General features: G+C 37.2%; 1 protein-coding gene across 1 annotated transcript in view; it reads right to left on the bottom strand.

The window, feature by feature from the left end:
* ARID5B (AT-rich interaction domain 5B) overlaps positions 1 to 21,718 on the bottom strand; it is a 198,296-nt gene that overhangs the window by 118,104 nt on the left and 58,474 nt on the right. Inside the window, exon 4 of the mRNA XM_075216337.1 lies at positions 2,667 to 2,897. Within this exon, the coding sequence (XP_075072438.1) occupies positions 2,667 to 2,897 (231 nt within the window). The remainder of the gene's footprint in view (positions 1 to 2,666; positions 2,898 to 21,718) is intronic.

The following is a 21,718-nucleotide window of genomic DNA, read 5'->3' on the forward strand; positions in this document are numbered from 1 at the left end:
TCCGAATGCTATTGCTTTAGGCAGCTGAGGGACTGTAAATAAATGTGATATTTAATTGAAGGAGCAAAAATATAACAATATTTATTTATTTTTATTTATTTTTAAAACAGACCAGACTTGCTTGTGTGTACTTGTAAACATACTTAACATTATATTTTGAGTACACTCCCACCCACCTGTTTCTCACAAGATATTGACAAAATAAAACAAAGACATGTGCAATGATTTTGGGGCATGACCAAGCCAGATTGTGGGCGTTACTTCATGGATTTGGGGAGGAAGAGAATCATCCTCATCATCAACATTTATTTATATAGCGCCAGAAGATTCCGTAGCGCTTTACAATTGGGAACAAACATTAATAAGACAATACTTGGTAATACATACAGACAGAGAGGTAAGAGAACCCTGCTCGCAAGCTTACAATCTATAGGACAATGGGAGTTTAAAACACAAGGACATGTGCTACATCATATTGCACAATGGACCAGCTAAAATGCAAAGGTAAAAGTATTGAGTGGGCTGTGTGTGTGGCAATGTTGGTCAGAGGGTTGTTGTCTTATGTTAGCTGTGTAGAGGATGGTAATAGGGTGACCTAGGGAGATTAAGATGGTGGTTGAGGAATATCATAACCTTGTCTGAAGAGGTGGGTTTTCAGTGAACGCTTGAAGGTTTGAAGACTAGAGGAATGTCTTACTGTGAGAGGGAGGGAATTCCACAAAGTGGGTGCAGCCCACTTTGGGAGAATGGCCCAATGTGTTGGGATTTGCTGGTAGATACACTCTAGGTAAGTGCCTCTTATCCACAATTGAGCTCTTTAGTAAAACCTTTGCACATGGCGTGAATATTTATTCTATACCTGATGCTGAATGGGGGCTCCCTACAGATCGTACAGTATATCATACAGTATGTACCCTATGTATTATTTTAAACAAGCTGGAATGGACTACATTCTGAGTGATTATCAGTATATAAAGGTGAATCTGTATAACTCTCCGTGAGATATATATATATATATACACACACATATATACATACATATATACACACACATTTTCCAATAGTCTCTTCTGTAGGCACAGTCCATCTTTAGGACTAATCTTTTCTTACCCTAAATTGTCCCTCTTTTGGGTAGTATCCTTCAGGTTCCTTTAGATGTGGGGAATCCTTTACAAATATTTAGATTTAGTGATATAAAAATTCACTTTGGTATACAAATAAAAAAAAAAAATTCTCTGGGAAACTGGGATAATGTGAGAATTGTCCTTGTTAGGAACGTGGGAAAAGCATCCACTGGAAAAGTGGTTAATGATACTACATAAGAAAAACACATTTTGATGTCCTTAATTGACAATATAGAAACCTATAACATTAGTCCCCTATTTATTTAATAAATGTAACAAATCGCATGAACTGCAAACTGAACAATCTGCTTCATAAATCTCTGTGCAGGTTGTCAAAGTGGTCAAAATGCAGGTGACAAATTGCACTACTTAAAACTCCCGTATGTATAGGTAATGTATTAACCAGCCCTAAGGAGGAAGTAGGTTCTTACAAGTGTTCAAAACATCCACTATATTTTGCTGCGTTCAGGAAAAACACATCTGTAACACCATACATGTTCATTATGGCAATTATATTCAATTATATTAAGAACAATATATTGTGATATAATGCGCACACATGTTGCTTATACACACACACACAGTATTTCATCAAACAGACAAAACAAGCAAGAATATATGATATTAAACTAATTAGCTGTTATCAGTCCAGATATTCCAAACAACTAACTTAAAATAATAACTTGGAAGTCATACACACTGCATAAAAAACAATAAAAAATAACAATCATGATAATAAATTATATGGTTTTATAACTGGATATAAGAATACATTTAAGATTTGCAAATATAAAAACCCATCATATTTTAATCGCAGGTAATATAGATACAAAAAAAAAAAAAAGCCTCCTATAAATAGATTTTATAAAATCATTTGGCATTCATACATTATTCCACTACTAATTATTATGAGAATTAGCATGCAAGATATAATCATGTTTCAGCTATGCAAGGGCATGTTGTACTAGCTCATGCTCAGGGGAATCAATATGTTCAAATCATATTCTCTAACAGAGCATGTGTTCCAATGTATTGTGAAGAAGCGGAACATATCAACCAAACGTTTTGGTCTGCAAAATAAGAACATTTAATTCTTATGGATAGTTTGCTTTAATATAAACTGTATTATAATATACATGGAGTAACTGGAGGGTTTATACTTCACTAAGTCTACCAAGCGCTATGTCAATCCGCTGCAGCAAGATGCTATGTTAGGAGGGAGACATTTCTCTAACTGAAGAAGCAGAATGTAATAGTTTCCTTTATATAGAGGCCGGGCCAGTGATAGCAGAGTGACGCAGATAACGGGTGTCTTTTTCTTTTTGTGACCTGTATCACTTACTAACTGGACACTGCTCTGAGTCTAAAGGTTTACTTTTAAACAGAGCTGCAGTGGAATATTAGCTCAACACTGCAGGATCTATTTTACCTTCATGCTTTCAAATTTGGGTATTAATAATCCTTTAAATCATTCCATATCTAAAGATAGTCTACGTACTCCATGCACTCGGGTCTAAGAAACATTATTACATAGTGACTTACCGAATTCATCACATATACTTTCATTATCGATAAGAGTTGGGTGATCGAACGTGTCCCGACAGTAAAGGATCTTTGTGTTCTTGTTGATGATGGGAATACCACCCAGTGCCTGAACAAACTGGTCTGCCAAGACCGAGGAAGGTTTGGCTTGGATACGTTTTAGGATGGAACGATATCGGCAATACTGGGGGTAACTCAACACCATCACGTTTCCGTCATTTTCATCTTCTCCTGCAATCAAAGACAGATCATTTTAGAACCCTGAGTGCTAATAACCACACTTACTGCTATTGTTACATTCCTACAACAATAACTATTAGTTGGGAAGAATTGTTTCTACCTCCAATATACATATACTGTGCGAACATTTACTACAGAATACTGTTCCACAAGTAACAAAAGGGGGCTGTTTTCTGTAGCAACCAGACATTTGGCTTCATGTACTACACAATACTAAACAAATTACAGTTAATACCCGATAGGTTTCAAAGGGCACCATCATCCTTTCTGTACGGTTACCTGAAATGTCCCTCTGTACGAGCGTTCGTACTATCTACAGCCACCATCTTCCTTCTTTGGGGTCAACATGGACAGTGCAAAACGGGGAATTTTAACATTACATTTTCAGGTTATATTGATTTCCACAAATTATTGTCTTCAATTGCTTTAACAGCAAATTCAAAACACTTATCCCTCTTTATATTATTTTACCAATTCCTATTAAGGATAGGAAATAATAATAAAGCAGTCAATGGTTATAGACTATGGGCCTGAGTCTTTAAGGAAAGTAAGGCAAAAAGAAAGGAGTAAATGTTCTCCGGGACAAACCATGTTACAATGCCAGGGGTTCAAATTAGTTTATTATTTTGCACATAGGTTGAATACTGGCTGTTTCCTCATGTTGCACACAAATACTTAATAGCTTTATTTTTACACTGAAATGTAAAGTTGATCTAGGTCATGCCCTACCCAAACTATAAATCTGTCTCCACATTTTACATTTACTTCCCCCTCCAATGCAACATGGTTTTGCCAAGGTGCAAAGTTACTCCTTTTTTATGCTTTAATCTCCTTAATGACTCAGGCTCCATGTGTGCAACCTGGATGTGGTAATAGATGCTGATTAGAAGCTCAATCATTTGGTGCCGAATACCATGTAACACTGTTTGATCCACAGCCATATAACTATTACTATTATAACAACCTTGCATTGCACATGCTGTACAGTAGTATTTCTCACTTTCACAGATGTGGATAGGATTCTCATAGATTGTATCAGGAACAAAAATATTCTCCACATAGACTAAACTGCTTCACTTGGTTTTTAGTCACAATTTAGGGACTTAAAACAACAACAACAATTCTATCCTGTAAATGGTATACTTGCAAGATTATTATTATCGTAATCTGTAGAATGCCACCATGATGCTCCGGTTTCCTCCCACACTCCAAAAACATACTGGTAGGTTAATTGGCTGCTAAAAAATTGACCCTAGTCTGTCTGTATCTGTGTGTGTGTGTTAGGGAATTTAGACTGTAAGCCCCAATGGGGCAGGGACTGATGTGAGGGAGTTCTCTGTACAGCGCTGCGGAATTAGTGGCACTATATAAATAAATGGTGATGATGATGATGATGCAAAGCGCTGTACAGAAAATATTTAATCATTGACATCAGTCCCTCCCCCATTGGAGCTTACAGTATAAATTCTCTACAACAAATACACGCACATGTCCATTCCGTCAGCAGCCAATTAACCTACCAGTATGTTTTAGAACATATATTTGGGAAGGACTCTTCAAAAAAAATAATATAGACAACATTGCTGGTCTGTAATGGAAAACAAACATTTCTCAATGACTATGTCTATGGGCATTCATTCAACAAAGTCTAAAAACAGTTTTGTCGATCTTTGATGGGTCCACCAACTAAATGCATGATGCTGGTTGGCTGGATTAAAGAACTGGGTTGCTGTAAATGTCAAAGGGGGGGGGGGGGGGGGAAGCTGTGACATGAGCCCCAAATAAAAGTGTATAGAGCACAATATCAGCATAGAATATTAAGAGACTGTGGAGTTAGACCAGAAGTCTGTTGGTAGATGGGCTGCGGGTCACATTAGACATCCCACATTGTGTTTAAAACAATAAGGTCCTTAAAAAAAAAAAAAAAAAATTACGTTAGAATGCTACACAAAGAAAACAGGTGCAGAAGGGGACCTGTGTTCTATCAAGGAAGGAAATAAAGTCTAAATGTAATTGTGCTTTCAGGTTCAAAGCTAATTCAACACTGACATTTTTTATCTAGTTCACTGTGAATGCTGTTACAGAAAAAATATATGAAATGAAGTCTTTTATTTAACTTTGCATCTTGGCACTGCCATTTAATGTTTGATGAGATTGAAAAACATTGCTCATTCTTGAAAACAGAATGTTCTCTTTTTCCAGAATTCCAAGTAACAATCCAAAAATATGAAATAAAACATGATGTAAATGTACACAGCAGATGTGTTAGACTCATGTATATCTAAGACCTTCAGGCATAACACATTAACTTCATTCATTTTCCAAACTATGGTCTATAAAGATTGTATTTATTGTGGGGTTTAAAGCTACTGTTATGTGTAATAAAACAAATTAAAGCTTATTTTCAGAACAATATAGATTTATAGATCTCATCTGGAATAAAACATGGAAGCTGTCATACTTCGTTATAAATTCACTCCTTGGAAATGCTCTACAAAGATTTTACAATTTTTCATGTTAATGTCACCACTGGGTGGCACTGTATAGGGAGTGACACATCAATATACCCTGCTGAATAATCCACAACAGGGATGAACATTGGATTTTCTCAGATGTGGTTGAACTTTTGCCTTTCAACAAAATATTCAGATTCTGAGTGCTTGCACACAAATTCAAAACATCTATAGCAAATTTTAATACGCTTCCCTGGAATAGTCTACTTGTCAACAGTCATGCAAAGAGGAGACAATACAAGTGCTCGTGCAGTACTAGAAATGCCAGTGCTAGACTTAACCATACAAATCCTAACAAAGACAGCGACGATAACATATTGATTTTAATATAGTATCAAAAGTAACTCAGCCACAGGCCTCTCACTTCCAAAACAAATAAATAACTAGATTAAGGACTCAAAATTCCATATGAATCTGATGCGTCACAGAATTAGAAAAATTGGTCAGGTCATTTAGATGTGAATCACTTCTGGTTATTTTATAAGTCAAAATCCAATTCACATAAATAACTGACACAATAGTGTAGCAAGGACAACTCGTACAAAAATGATATTTTAAAGGATTAATTTAGAAAAGTAATATCTGTTGGTGAAGTGTGTATATCCCAGTAATGCTACTTTGCACAATATTACATTAAAGGACACACAGCACAATTAAAATATTTGCAACAGAATTATAAATATTATGTAACAAAGTTTCTTATGAATATTACTGGTAAAACTTTTTGCTCTAAATTACTTTTCAAACATATTCCCTTTTGGGCCCCATAGGTATAAAGATATACCTAAAAAGTCAAATCATCATCCATAGGAAAATTGTTTCCCTCCCCCATTGTATCTATAAGGAACTCTGGCTTTTCAAACATTTAAATGATCAACAGCCAGGAAATTTTTCCTTCTCTTTTATAAGATTTTTACACAAGTACTGTTTTATAGTATATACTGGTTTATATTACATATTGCAACATATATAACCTCTGATCTTTAGGTCTCTCTACTGATCTCATTTTCACTGCTGACTCCAAGCCTTCGGGCAAATTAATCACATCTTCGCAATAAGCTTCTGTCCACAAAGTTTTAATACACAATTGTACAAAGTTAACAGTTAAATCATACAATGTTCTACAACTCCCAGAATGCAAATATTGTATCATATAAACATCATAAGAAAATAAAACATGAGTACTATAGAGTTGATATAGATTCCTTTGAATCTGATACACTTAGACAAATTGCTATATGAACAATGTATATTACTTTCAATTAATTTACTATTAAAGCAGCAATCCCAAGAAAATGAGGTGTTTTTTTTTGTTTGTTTTTTTAAACATTAATCACTGTGACAGGCTAGAAGAAGAATGTTGGTAATTACCATTTCCCTTCTTTTTTGTTCCCTTCAGTCTGCTATTGATTATTCTTTATCCCAGACTACCAAGGCAACCACAGTCAAGTGGCACAAGAAGTAGTGAGCAGAGAGGCTTTGAAATGTCCCTCTGAGCTCTCTGACATTCACCTCCCCTCCCAGCACATAACATGCTGAGAGCCGTGAGTCTGTGTAGCAGACTAGTAGTGTCTGGCAGAAGTGTTTGTTTGCCAACCAGAGAGCTTTCGGATAGGAGATAATGATTTTTAGGAGGATAGCTTAGAAAAAAGAAAAATCATGTCTAATTAAATGGTACCTAATTTGCTATTTAAAGAAAAAATTAACACTTTGATTTTGGGCAAATTATCTGGGCTTATGGGAAGAAAGGCTTGCAATTGGCTGCTGCCTTTACTGTAATATATTTTGTGGTTAGTGGTTATTTCAGTTTGAAGCTGAATACATACAATACAATTACAACATTAAGTGTAACCTTATCACCAGGTCTATACTAGCCAAAATGGTGTTAACCCTGTTTACTATTGAATTAAGAAGTTAATTTCCAATGAATATTAGTACAGTCATCAAAATGATATTGTCCACTGTGTGTGAGAATAATGTGTGCACTTTAAACAATTATTTCCAAAAGATATTTCTTATTAGTTGCAAATATTTAAGGAAAAATTGTTTTTAAACAACCTTTAATTGTAGCCTGTAATATTGCTCCAACTATTGCACACATTGGACCAGAGTCATTAAGGGGAGCAAAGCAAAACAAAGGAGTAACTTTGCACCTTGGCAAAACCATGTTGCATTGGAAGGGGGAGGTCAATTTAAAATGTGGGGACAGATTTATAGTTGAGGTAGGGCATGCCCTAGGTCAACTTTAAATTTCAGTGTAAAAATAAAGTTATCAAGTATATTTGTGTGCTACATGACAAAAAAAGTCAGTATTTTTTTACGTACAAAATAATAAACTAATTTGCACCTCTTACATTGTAACATGGTTTTGTCCAGGATCAAATGTACTCTTTTTTTGCCTTGCTCTCCTTAATGAATCAGGCCCATTAGGTTTACACAAAAAACATGACTTAACTTTGAATTCAAATCCAATCTGCTGTAAGAAATTATCTTACCAGGCATACTCTCAATATTCAAGGAAAAAAACAGATGTCCACATTACACCTTCAAGAACTGAAGCTATAAGGTTGTTTTTTTGGCATCTTTACTCTACTAATAATAAGTTTGGTTCAAATATTTAGCATACCTTGCAGAAGTAACTAGATAAATGCGTACGTATGCAATGTGTCCAAAAACAACTTCTAGATTTCAGAATAAATAATTTTATGGTTCTTCCGGAACAATAAAATTGGAATTTAGAACTTCAGTAAGCATAGAAAGTATGTTGTCAAAATTCATGATTGCATATTGCGGTATGGGCACTATTAGGCAGTATTAGAAATGATCTATAATTACAAATGTGAACATCTGTGTTATCAGATACAATCAGTCTTGTATCAGGTGTGGTATATTTATTGTTTTTTCATTTGTTTGTTTTTTATAATTAACTTTTTGCTGGTTAAGAATACTAGTTCAATTATAGATTTAGGTTATAAAAGCCCTAATAAGATACACTCCTGTCACACAAAAAAAATTGCATCCAAGGCAGAGATTACAGCAGAGCTTTGTCATATCCCATGACAACCAACATATAAATCAGTGGCTGATGATATAAATGTATCTCTGAAAAGCACAGATGTTAGACAATGAGAAAGCAATGTATTTGGTAAAAGTTTCAGGAGGGCATGACACACCAATAAATTAAAGTTATCTGACATTGGAAATACCATGAACTATCATATAATGATATTATATAATATAATGAGCCTGATCTGTATATAACGCTGTAAACCGATAGGATGTTAAATACAGAGGGGGCGGGGGTGTCGGGCTCCATAGCAACATACAGGTAGGCCTGGTAATCCTGTTCTCGATTCCCAATGCAGCAGAACTTTTCTGCTTGAGCATGTGTGCTCAGAACGGGGGCCTGAGTGGAGAGTGATGACCTTAGCAGTGGCTGCCAGGCCCTTCTCATCTCCGGGCCCTATAGTGCTTTAAACAAAAAAAACAAAACAAAAAACACCACACTGTGTGTATATATATATATATATATATATATATATATATATATATATATATATATATATATATTATATATATATATATATATATATATATATATATCATTAGTATTGTATTTTTGATACCTATTTACAGATTTGTGACTGAATGATGATGTAATAAAACCTATATGAGATTTGTTGTTTTGGAATAATGACATCAAACGTTTGCTTACCCTTATGTACTGAACACAACACAGCTCAGGAACACAAGGATTCTTTGAAGCTAAATGGAAAAATTATGCATGTTCTTTCCTGTACCTAATTACCTCAACTTCACAATCTGCCAAATATTTTGCCCTTTAGTTTTCTTAATCGTATTAGTGCGAATGTATTTGAATGCCAATCGAAACAAACATTTAATGATTTCAGCACAAAAGATCCTTGAGATGCATTAAAAATGCTGGACGAAACAATAGGTCTTCATTCTCCTCAAAGGAAACGTCCAGGTATTTGTAGGAACAAGAATTAGTTCGCTTGAGTTAGGAAACTAAACGCCTTGTTTAAAGTGTATTTAAGGAATATGGTGTCAATACAAAGTTCTCTTGAACTGATTTATATTGCCTTTAGTTTATTGCATTAGACATTCCATTCTCTAAGCTTTTTACTTTCTTAGTGCTCATAGCAACTGTGAAAAAAAAAAACCTTAAGCAGCTGTCGATGATCAAGTTTTAACATTTACAGATAATTATAATACAATTTTAAATTTAAAAAAAAATATGGTGTAATCTTAAATATAGAAATAGCTACTCGATATTTTGGACAACCATAAATGTTATATTAAAAGAGTAAAAGGCTTATCTCCGAAGCACGGAGACTTCTTCCTCACTTTCCAATATACTGAATATATTTTGTTTGATATAACATGTATCCTTTTTCACTGTTAATTCTTTTTTGACCGTTAATAAACACTTGTTTAAAAAAAAAAAAAAAAAAAAAGAGTAAAAGGCAATAAAAAAAAGATAGAAAATGTGAATTTCAAACTAAGGGGAAAAAAAGTCTTGTTATAATTACTAAGCCTGTAAAGGGCAAAATAAAAATGTGAAATCCATTTCAGAGAGGTTAATTCTCACATTTTTCTAGGGTGCTTCACCAGCAGTTACACAATCATTTCTGGTTTAATTACAAAAACTATGGAAATGCAAGATAAAGAGGGAAGTGAGGTTCTATTATAAACTGGTCAGGATTTCTTGAAAGGCCACCAAGACCTGGTTCACAATTCCAAGGGGCATCGGCTGGTCACTTAGACCAGCATTTTATTTTTTTAGATTATTTATTTATTTCTGATTTATATATTAATTATACTGGCCTACTCTCCCCAAACGTCCAAGAAACTCCCAAATTTCGGGCAGTCACCCCAGACTCCCGGGAGAGCAGGCCGCCCTCCTGGATCCCGTATCTGCTTTTTGTAAAGAGGGTGGTGGCAACGCCTCGATGACGTGATTTGTGTCATCAGGCCTGGGCGGGTCCTGGCATTGTAAATTACATCATCATGGCTCCATCGCCCAACGGTGGGCAAGGCCATAATGGCACGAATCCCAGCACGGCTTCGTTGGGCGAGGCCGTAATGGCACGAATCCCAGCACGGCTTAGTGGTTAGTACGTCCGCCTCACAGCGCTGGGGTCATGAGTTAATTCCCGACCATGGCCTTATCTGTGTGGAGTTTGTATGTTCTCCCCGTGTTTGTGTGGGTTTCCTCTGGGTGCTCCGGTTTCCTCCCACACTCCAAAAACATACTGGTAGGTTAATTGGCTGCTAACAATTTGACCCTAGTCTAGTGTCTGTGTGTGTGTGTTAGGGAATTTAGACTGTAAGCCCCAATGGGGCAGGGACTGATGTGAGTGAGTTCTCTGTACAGTGCTACGGAATTAGTGGTGCTATATAAATAGATGATGATGATGATCCCCATACTTGCACTTTGGCCCTCCTCTCCAGGATCTCCCTGCGGGGATGTCCAAGGATTAGGCAAGTAGGATATTATTAACTATTTACATTTAAACACTTAAAAATTTATGGGGAACCAATTGGCCAAGAGGTGACGCGATGTGTCTCCGGAGCAGTCCGTGAAAACATACCACAAAGGAATTTTTACTAAATTTTAAACCGTATTGGACGTCAAGGTGCGCTGCCGGCCATCATGGTGATCTCATGGCCAACTGAATTTCCCCCATAAACATGGGATAGATCAAATAGGGCTGAATATTTTCCATGTGTTGATTTTATTTATTTTAAATAGTATGTTTTGTAGGATGGAACCATGGAGCACTGCAGTGGTAGAAGCAGTGTATGGGGACAGATATAAGGTGTGGGGAAGGGGAGCAGGAATAAATGGTCAAGAGGGATGGGAGGAACACATGTAAATTAGTTGCCACAGCTTTTAATTACTTAGTCTTGTGAGATACATCACCTATGTTTCTTTAGAGGTACATGAAATTGCTTAATTAAAAAGTGTTTTTAAAAAATAAATTAAAAAAAAGTCAAGTGACTCAAGGTAATAGTATCATAAAGATTTGTTTAGCTAATGAACCAAATACATGAACATGTCATATTCAATATAACAGTCATTTGATAAATAATTTAATATAGCAATAGTTAAAACTAAGCTCACAACAGGGTAACACTAATTAAAAAATGCAATTACAGGAATATACTGAATTAAGAGTTTAGGCTTTAATTTACTTTTAATTAAAATGTATAATAGGTAATTGATATCCTTATATTGATTTGTCTATTTAGGTTTTGCTCAGTCTCTGCAGGAAATAAGCACAATGAAGAGTAGACTATATCTCTTCTTTCCTCTGCATTATAGAACAGTCACCGTGTTCTGGTCTCATTAGCTAGCCATCAATTCATACTTCAGCCACTTCTAAACAAATATTTTTTTCCTTATAGTTAGGAAGTCCCTGCCACCCGAGTGGTACTATATGTGCACAAAAATGTGAAGCGTCTGTATTATAGAATAGAGCACTCATTCACCTTGCAGAAAATAATTGGGAAGTGGGTAAGCAGAATAAGACAGGTGGGTTGTGGGGCTCTTGCTTATCTTAATTCAGTGCTGTAATTTAGTGCATATAACAATATATTGAACCTATGCTCACAGCCAGTTGGTCTTACTGGCTCACTAATTATTATTTTTATTATTATTATTTAATAATAATAATAATAATAATAATAATAATAATAATTATTATTTTATATAGCCAGCATATGCCATAGTGCTTTACAATTGGGAACAAACATGGTAATAAAATGAGACTGGGTATTAACAGACAGAGAGGTAAGAAGGCTCTGCTCGGAACTTACAATCTATAGAACATTAGGCATCTGATATGCGAGCGTATGTGCCACATGTTATATATCGGTCTAGCCAGATTGCAAGACTAAAAAGTGAGCTGTGGGACCAAGTGGTACAGGGGCCGGAGGGTCACCCAAGTGGGGACAGAGAAACACACAGGTCCTGGGTGAACTGTGTACAGGGTCTACAATCAAGCAGGGCAGCCTAGGGAGGCCGGGAGGGTAGTTTGGGAATTCTACAGACCTGCATGACTGTGCCATCAGGTAATGTCTGAAGGCTGGGATGCCAGAGGAAGGTCTTGATTAGAGAGGGAGGGCGTTCCATATATTAGATGCGATCCCCCCAAAAAGTCATGTAATAAGGAGTGTGAGCATGTGATAAGTGCGGACGAGAAATACAGATCGGAGGGATGTAGATACATGAAACAAGCCATGAGATATACATCTGTGCAGTGTTGTCCATGGCCCTGCCTGTTAACAGAAGTACTCTATTATGGATTCGGCAGAACACAGGCTACCAATGTAGGGACTGATAGAGCGGACCAACAGTAGATAAACGTTATACAAGGAGAATTAGGGGTATATTTAAGAAAGCACGGTAGTGCACTATCGTGCACTTACCGTGTAAATTAGGCCAGGATGTGCTCTACGCAAATTTATTAAAGGTGCATCGCAGCAGATATCATTGATATCTGCTGCTTTGCACTCCTGATCGTTTTTGCGAGCAGTCACCATTCAACAGAATGGTGACTGCTCCTGGCCGCAATCTAACAAGTCCCAAAAAAATGATTTTTTTTCGGGAACTTGTTGTGTTAATGTACCAGCTGAGGCTGGCATACATCATCCGAAATGCTGGTAAAACTTCTGTTCTTCGGTATGTCCAGCTCTGCTTCGGAGAGCAGAGCTGGACAGCGCATGCGCAGGGAGTGATCTTGTGATCCCTCCCTGTCACAGCCTCAAGCTCTCCGGACGGCACATGCGCAGTAGCATGAAGAGGAGAAAGTACACTGAAGAGGAGGAGATCCGGAGACAGCGCGACCGAAGAGGGGGGGGTGAGTATGGTTTTTTTTATCACAGAAACAGCAGTTTTTCGGAACTGTATCTGTGTTCCATTTTTAATAAATTTGAGAAATACATCAATCCTTATCCATGCGTTAAGGATTGATAAGTATTTCTCGTTTTGTCCGATACATGATAAATGTGCCCCTTAGTCTAGCGGCTTCACTCAAAATAAAATGTAGGCGTTAAAGTCTGGTTAGGGTGAGATCAGTAAGGAGGGAATTATAAAACAGTCAATGCTGGAGACTATAAGTGAACGAGTCAAAGTCCCTGCAGTGCTCCACGCAAGAGACACGCCATGTCTGGAAATGTTTCCCAGATTCATGCAAATGATTCGGACAGAAATTGGCTGCCGGGAATAAAGGGCAGTGCCCAGCTAAAGACAACACCTTGGCAGCGAAAACGATTTCCCCAACAGGACTCAGGAAAATAAGTAGTATTGTGCTTAGGCTGCAGGACGTCACGGCTGCCGACTCACCATGATGTGCTACTTACACACTTCTTCCATACTAGGTGATGATAGAATGTATTAACACCCGGCTAACACTCCAGCGGTCAGCACACTTTAATATCACTTGTAAAATCCAAGTTATCGGAGGGCTCACTGACCGCTACACCAAACGCTCATGCTCATTCATATGTTAGTAAACATTAAACGGCAAGGGGTCTAAAATAATTCATAACGTATTTTATATGCATTGAAATTAGCTGTGAACTTTGAAAGCAGAATGTTGTGCTGTCCAAGGGCCTCTCGTCATTATCTCTTTGGACAGAAAGTTGGCAGCCGTCTGCTGAAAAGGATAAAGAGGAGAAGTCTGATTTTCCCCATAGATAGTTTGATAAATCAGGCAACTTAAATGGGAACTAATCACAGCACAATTCTCAAGTAGACTGCATAAAACAAGATGTATGTGTGCAATATCTTCAAATAGTAACTCTTTCTGATAGTGGATACAGTGGACAAAAAAAAAAAAAGCACATTATTGTGTTTTTGCAGTTTCCTCACACTTCTACTGCAATTGAAATCCACCTTCATTTATCTAGCTCTGATTATTATCTTAAAAGGTTATTTCATTGCATTTTCCACAGCCAACTCTCCAACCACACAGCAGATCAACAGAAGTTTATACAACTCCCCCATTTTTCACCACACAAACAGTTTAGTTTTTTTCTCAAGAGTTGGCCAATGTAATTCAGAAACAGTTACTGCAAACAGACTTTATATCATAACAAAAGGAGGAAATGACCTCTAAAAAGAACACAAAGCTTTTTGAGGGAAAATATTGCTTCAAATTCAAGCATTTATTTAAAATGATGAAAGCTTTTTGCATCTCATTTTTCATCCCAGTTGATTCTTTTCTTACTGGCTCATAGACGCTAGCTCTCCATAGTGACAAGCGAGTAAACGACACTACACGGAGATGTTTGGGACATATTTAAAAGAACGTCCTTTGCCTTTGCCAAGAGGAATGGACTTGTCCAGTGTGTTGAGAGCACATTCATACTTTGCAGATGAGCAATTTCCTAAACCTGGGAAGAGGTAACTACCGTAATACCGTCAACTATGTCATTATCGAACTCCATAACATTATTTGACCCTAGTCGCTGTCTCTCCCTGTCTGTGTGTGTGTCTGTGTGTATGTTAGGGAATTTAGACTGTAAGCTCCAATGGAGCTGGGACTGATGTGAGTGAATTCTCTGTACAGCGCTGCGGAATTAGTGGCGCTATATAAATAAATGGTGATGATGATGATATATTTATTATATACACACACATACATATATACAGACATACATACAATAGATGTGTGTGTGTGTATATATATATATATATATATATATATATATATATATATTTATTTATATTTGTGTGTGGTTTTTTTTCTTACAATGTTTCATATATACTAAATAATTCTATATATACTATTATCCCCTCCCCCCTACAAAAAGCACAACCTGGCGCAACTAGCCATGCAAATATTACAAAATATAGAATATGCTATAAAGCTAAGCCTGCTGGTCATTTTCCTTTCATCCTTTATTAAAGAGGAACCTCACTCAGAATAGTATAAAGGAACCCCTTCCTCCCCGACTAGCAATGGTCAAGTTACAGCCCTTCAATACATCAGTAGCCGCTTCTTTTAGAGAGCACAGAGCGTTAGGTTGGGCATCCAACACATGAGAACTGTCGAAAAGATATTGGCACATGTGAATTTCTGGCAGGAGAAACGACCATTAGACAAGTGACACAAGTTGGGTCCCAGTCACCCAAGCCCTGCGGACCTACTAGTCCGTCAGAGAGAGCAACATTTTATTTCCGGGAAGAGTTCTTTAATAAAAAGTGTAAGCATACTGCTCTTCGTAGAGTAATAAAAACCAGCAGAATATAGAAGTAGGAAAATGTATTCACATTCTTTTAGATAGATTCTCTAAAGAGCAACCACAGTCAGACTTTACCTTAGCAAGGCAGCCACACTGAGCTACTCTTTAAAGAATTTGAATACACACAAAAAATAAATAAATAGATAAGAGGAAATATATCACACGTACAGCTATTCCGGATCAGGTGGTTTCGCTCTGAGTTTACAAGAGGTAACGCAAAAACGGTGTGGGAACCACAGATCTAAGAAAGAGAAAGAACCAGCGCAAACTCTTCTAACAAGGATCTTAACTGAACGTGCCACAGACCATCAAATAAAAACATGCAGTGACGTAAATGACACAACAGTATTGTGCTGCTGTGGTTATTTTGAGAAATGGTTTGTACTGTAAGTCAGCTGGTACAGACCGCTCCCCCCCCCCCACTGTCTCCCTTATGAAAAATTTAGAAATTCACTATGAAATCAACGAAACAGAGGAAAAAACAAATAAATCTAAATGTCAGTGTGTGTAATAAAGCGATATTTTCCTGGCCTCATGCCAACGCTAGAACTTGCCAGATGAATGTGGTACAACAATCAACATTTTATACTATATTAAATAATTCCTCCAGGGCTTTAGGTATGCAGAAGTATTAAAAAAAAAAAAAAAGAAGAAGTTACACTAGTCGTTAAAGATATGTTTACTTTGCAGGCATTCCTACTGAAAATTGCTTAAACACATTAACAAGTCAAACTCTGTAATATGTAACACCTCTGTTGCAAAGCACTCAAAGGGGGTATATTTACTAAACTGCAGGTTTGAAACAGTGGAGATGTTGCCTATAGCAACCAATCAGATTCTAGCTGTCATTTCGTACACTGTACTAAATAAATAACTAGAATCTGACTGGTTGCTATAGGCAACATCTCCACTTCTTCAAAGCCGCAGCTTAGTAAATATATCCCAAGGTGTATGTCAAGCACACAATATGCAATATGGTCTATTTAATCAAACTGCACATAAATTATTATCATAATTTCATTCTTTGGGCATACTTACCAACCTTTCGTAAGTTCCTTCCGGGAGGATCCTAGGCAGGGGGGCGTGGTTGGTGGGTGGGAGGGGAGGGGCGCGGTAATTTGCGTCATTTTGGCTCCGTCATTTTGACGATTTTGTCGCGGAGGGCGGGGCCAAAATGACACGAATCGCGTCATTTTGAGGAGCAGATGCCATATGCGGGATATTTGCCTGCTCTCCCGGGAATTTCAGGAGTCTCCCAGACATTCCGGGAGAGTTGCCAAGTATGTCTTTGGGGGGGAATTCAATTGGCCGCATTATGGGTAAAAGTAACGCGGCCTGCGCATTATTACCGTTATCACGATAATAATGCGCTTAAATTACCTTTATTACGGTAATTTCAACGCCGGCTGAGCTGCGAGCAGAAGTCTGGGTTAAAACTAACGTAATAACCGTAATAGTTTTAAACGCCACGCTAATTTGGGGGGGAATTGAATTCCCCCCATATAGCGATAATCATAATGAGAGAGAGAGAGATAAATTATGGGGAGACATATATTACCCAATAAATTAAAGTCAACTGGATTTAAAAATAAAACCTTTAAACACGGATTACTGATTCTGATTCCCAATAGACAGTCGTACAAATCAAGGTTAGTGAAAGAGCAACTATTCAATTATGGATTTTGTAGCACTATTTTTACCATCCATGTTTCACCCAGCACGCCATCTGTTTAATTCTTTCAACTAGCCTATTATTTGTGCCACTAAAATGTGCATACGCAGACAATTCAAACTTAGAAGGCTGTATACTGTTTTATGTTGCTTTATTTTAGATTTTAAACATTTTTTCATTCAACGTACATATCTGTTTTTGTATGGTCGTAGCTTTGGAAACATAATTTTTTTTTTTCAAAATCAAAACATACTGTGGTTCTTTGCTTGTAACAAATACTACCTGTTTTCCTAGGAAAAGCATTGTTCAAAAGTTATGTTCATATTTGTAGCAAATAAATTGGATGTACTGTAGTATCTTCTACCAACATGCAGGTGTCGCTACTGCTAAGGAGAAGCTTAAAATAAAATAACTTGAATTAAATAAGGTAATATGTACAGCTACGTTCGGTTGCACACACAACATACAAGTTAAAGGGATATATTTACTAAACTGCTGGTTTGAAAAAGTGGATATGTTGCCTATAGCAACCAATCAGATTCTAGCTCTCATTTATTTAGTACATTGTACAAAATGACAGCTAGAATCTAATTGGTTGCTATAGGCAACACCTCCACATTTTCAAACCCGCAGTTTAGTAAATATACCCCAAAGTGTCTTGAATCCCGCAATTCTTGTGCTTGTTTAAATTTACGTAAATGGCAAAGTACAAATTTTTTTTAATCTGTTTCTGCTCTTACGCCTTCATATTAGCACCATTGCTGGTTACCTACATTTCAATGAATCCTATTCAAAATCATAATAAATTAAAATATATGCACATAACACAGACTCCTTCTAAGCACATTCTCTCTCTGCTTTGCAACCCCTCTCCACACTCTGCCCCCTAGTGGCACACTGCGTTACCAGCTTCCAGTTCTTTATTCTTGCTGGCATCAAAATTCATCAATAAAGCCAAAGTTTACCATTTTTAAGCCTAAATTCAGTGGCAACGCTGAATGGTCTCCCCTGCTGTCTGCACAATTTTATCTCGTATTTACCACAACTGGTTACAGTGTAGTGTTTCTCTGATTGTGACGTTATCATGCCACCTGTCCTATAACTTTGCTGTGGGTTGACGTTTTGAAAATCTGTATAGAAAGAAGACTTTATATTTTTCATCCCTGTGGAATGTAGGGGTAAGGGGGAAACAATGCAAAGTAGCCAAAAGCTACATTGCACCGGTGACCGAGTCTTCATTTCGGCTAAGTAATATAAATACTCATCATCGTTGATTTACAAGGTGCCACTCTTTAAATAAAGATTGGGGAACAGGGCAAGACGAGTTGTTGCATCAAGATTATATCATTGTGTTGTTTAAAAGATGAAGTGTAGTAAATAATTTCAAAGGAATGATTGTATGAAGAAAGCTGACTAATTCTGTTAGCAGGCAATAGGAATGTACAAGTTTTGATAGGCCATGACTGTTATAGTGTATAATGTGTGAAGAATGCTACAATTTCTGCATTGTGGTCTTTCAAAGCCATTAAGCAATAGTAATACTAGCTTCTCTTGAATGCAGTATTTCCTGTAAGAAGAACAAAGCTATAAATATTTCATTTTTTTTCACAGCTATAAGTGTAACCCAGTGACTTTAGGAGAATTAGATACATGGAAAAGATATTTCCTAATGTAAAGTTATGAATGTAAAAGGTTAATGTTTTCCTGACTGTTGCTAAACCCCCCCCTCCCCCAGGGTGGACTGTCATCATAAGGGATGGCAAGGGGCCTAATCTGGTATAGACACTACTAGGGCATCTACATGAGTTCCATTTCTACTTTAATCTGTAGTTACCATCTCCTTATTTCAACTATGTAGTGACGTCATTATTTAAATTTGAATGACAGACTACATAAATACTTTGGACCTCATTTAGAGTCGGACGCAAAGTCTGTGTAAGAAGTGTAGGAGTGGGAGTGTGCCGCAGCTTGGTAGGGTATTACGAGTTGCAAGCAACCCCAGTTGTGTCCCACTCATAATACCCTATGGAGCTGCGAGCAGTTCCTGCAGCCAGCTAACGCTTGCCCCACCTAATTCCTGCCGCACAGTTTTAGCCCTGTTTTGACGCGTGTTGCGCCTGCGCCTCACTGCAACTAGGATGTATTTACATGGTCACACCTTCAAGCTGTCGCAAGCATTAATTACGTCCAAGATGCAGGCGGATTTGGTGCTTTCTGCACATGCATGGTAGTGTTTTTTGGTTAGATGCGCCTAAAATGGACTTTGCGTCCGACTCTAAATGAGGTCCTTTATGTGCTGCACATGGATATTATATTAAAGCATACCGTCTCTAGCAGGGAGGTGTGTATCCATCTTTTTATTGGCTGGACCCTGCCCCCGCTGCACACGGCTCTGCATGAAAAGGGAGAGCTGCGTGCACTTAACAGTAGGGCATGCAGCATTGCCCATGAATCTTATGGGGATAGGAAGAGTTAAAAAGCAGCCAAGCACTGTCTAAAATTATAGCCACACCATGCATGCTGGTCCCGCCCACTGGCGGCGTGGTGTGGAATGCCCCCTCTACGAATCCTGTGTTTGCCCCTGTTAATGTTGATTGAACATTACTCTGGATGCATTTCAAGTCATGTGTACTTTAATTATTATTTAGTAAAAATAAGGTTCATCCTACCAAATTACCCACTCAAATTAGACTTTAATAGGTTCCAAACTTGAATGGAGCTTTATAATATGTATTAATGTGTTGTTATGGTAAGCTCTGATGTTCTACCTACAATAAGAAGCATAATAATCTAGCCTGTAATTGTCACAATTGCCAGTGAATCCTGTATTGATTACTGCAGCTGAAAGTAGCATTTGATTTAAAACGCAGAAAAAAATATAATTCAAATATATGTAGAGTTGTCACACTTACACAAGAGTGCTTATTAAAATCATGTTGAAAAGTATTTCTTATTCTTACAGGTTAACTTCTGGTGTAAACAGACAGATAATATATACCTGGCATGACTGAACATGTGTCATTCTGCAGGACAAGTAAATGCAATGTAATTATACCTTACCATATCTCTAGAATGTAATCGTTCTTCCATAGCATTCCCCATTTCCAATTTACCACAGCAACTTATAATCTGAAGATTTAGCAAGTTATAACTTTCACTCAACAGTATTAGAGTTTAAAAATATAGGTAAAAAGAAAACCATCCACCCGATTTATTTTGGCAAGATTTTATCTATGTGCATTCACACAGTCTTCAGTGAGACACCACTAAACTTTCATAGTTAAGTTTGTCGAATCTAAATCAGATTGTTCACCTGTAAGTGTCAGTCTATTAGTTATGAGCTCATCAGCTGGAGAGAATTAAATACACTGCATGGTTTGAGTGTACAATAAACTCTGCTTTATTAGTTACAAGTTCCTATCTATATAGCAAAAATGACGTATTACAGAAAGGCTAAGCTCCAATGGGGCAGGGACTGATGGTAATGAGTTCTCTGTACAACGCTGCGGAATTAGTGGCGCTATATAAATAAATGGTGATGATGATGATTGGAATTCAATGGGACATTACCACCTCTACTTTTGAAGTGATAGATGGCAATTAACAAATTAACACCTGTACTTACTTATCTTTAATCATCTTGCTGGCTGTCATGGGCAACCAGCAAAAAACTCATGTACATCAATTACTTTTGCAATCGGTTACCTCCCCAGCCTTGTCATCTCCAATGTCAGTGTATTCACACTGCTAGTGCAAATCCCTATTTAACCTCCTCAGCATCAAATACCCGATGTTGGTTTCCTTGCTGGTATCCTAACTCTAACTTGAAAAGTACACGAGGTAGCAGGGGCTTGTATTACCACAAATAATGTTACGGAGTTAGATAATGACGTAGAAACTTGGAAAAATGTTACGAATTGTAGAGATATCCGTTGATGAATAAAATACTACTACTACTATAAAGGATTAGCGTAACAGTTTTTCATTCTAAAATCAGTTCTGTATTTGTTGGTTCCTCTATGGGGCTTTAGTTGAGCAGTACTAGCAAACACAGTACTAAATATTACGATTCTAATCATTGAATTAATGAATCTGTGTTTGGAGTGCATACAGTTCATAGAGCGTTATTGTGACAGGCGTTCCTATATCCAGTCTTGCTAACCTAAGAGTATAAGACGGTACATATAATTGCACTGACATTTAATCATAGTAAACATAACTATATATTTTATATAACAGGAATGGGGCATAGTGTTTTAATTAGCAAAATTAGTCCACCTTGTTATTTTTTCTAGCAACAAGTCCTAGATTTCTGAAAAGGTTTCACAGGTCCCGGCCCAGGGAGGTAAGAT

This window comes from Mixophyes fleayi, chromosome 6, assembly GCF_038048845.1.
Source record: "Mixophyes fleayi isolate aMixFle1 chromosome 6, aMixFle1.hap1, whole genome shotgun sequence".
In the NCBI taxonomy this organism is placed as follows: Eukaryota; Metazoa; Chordata; class Amphibia; order Anura; family Limnodynastidae; genus Mixophyes; species Mixophyes fleayi.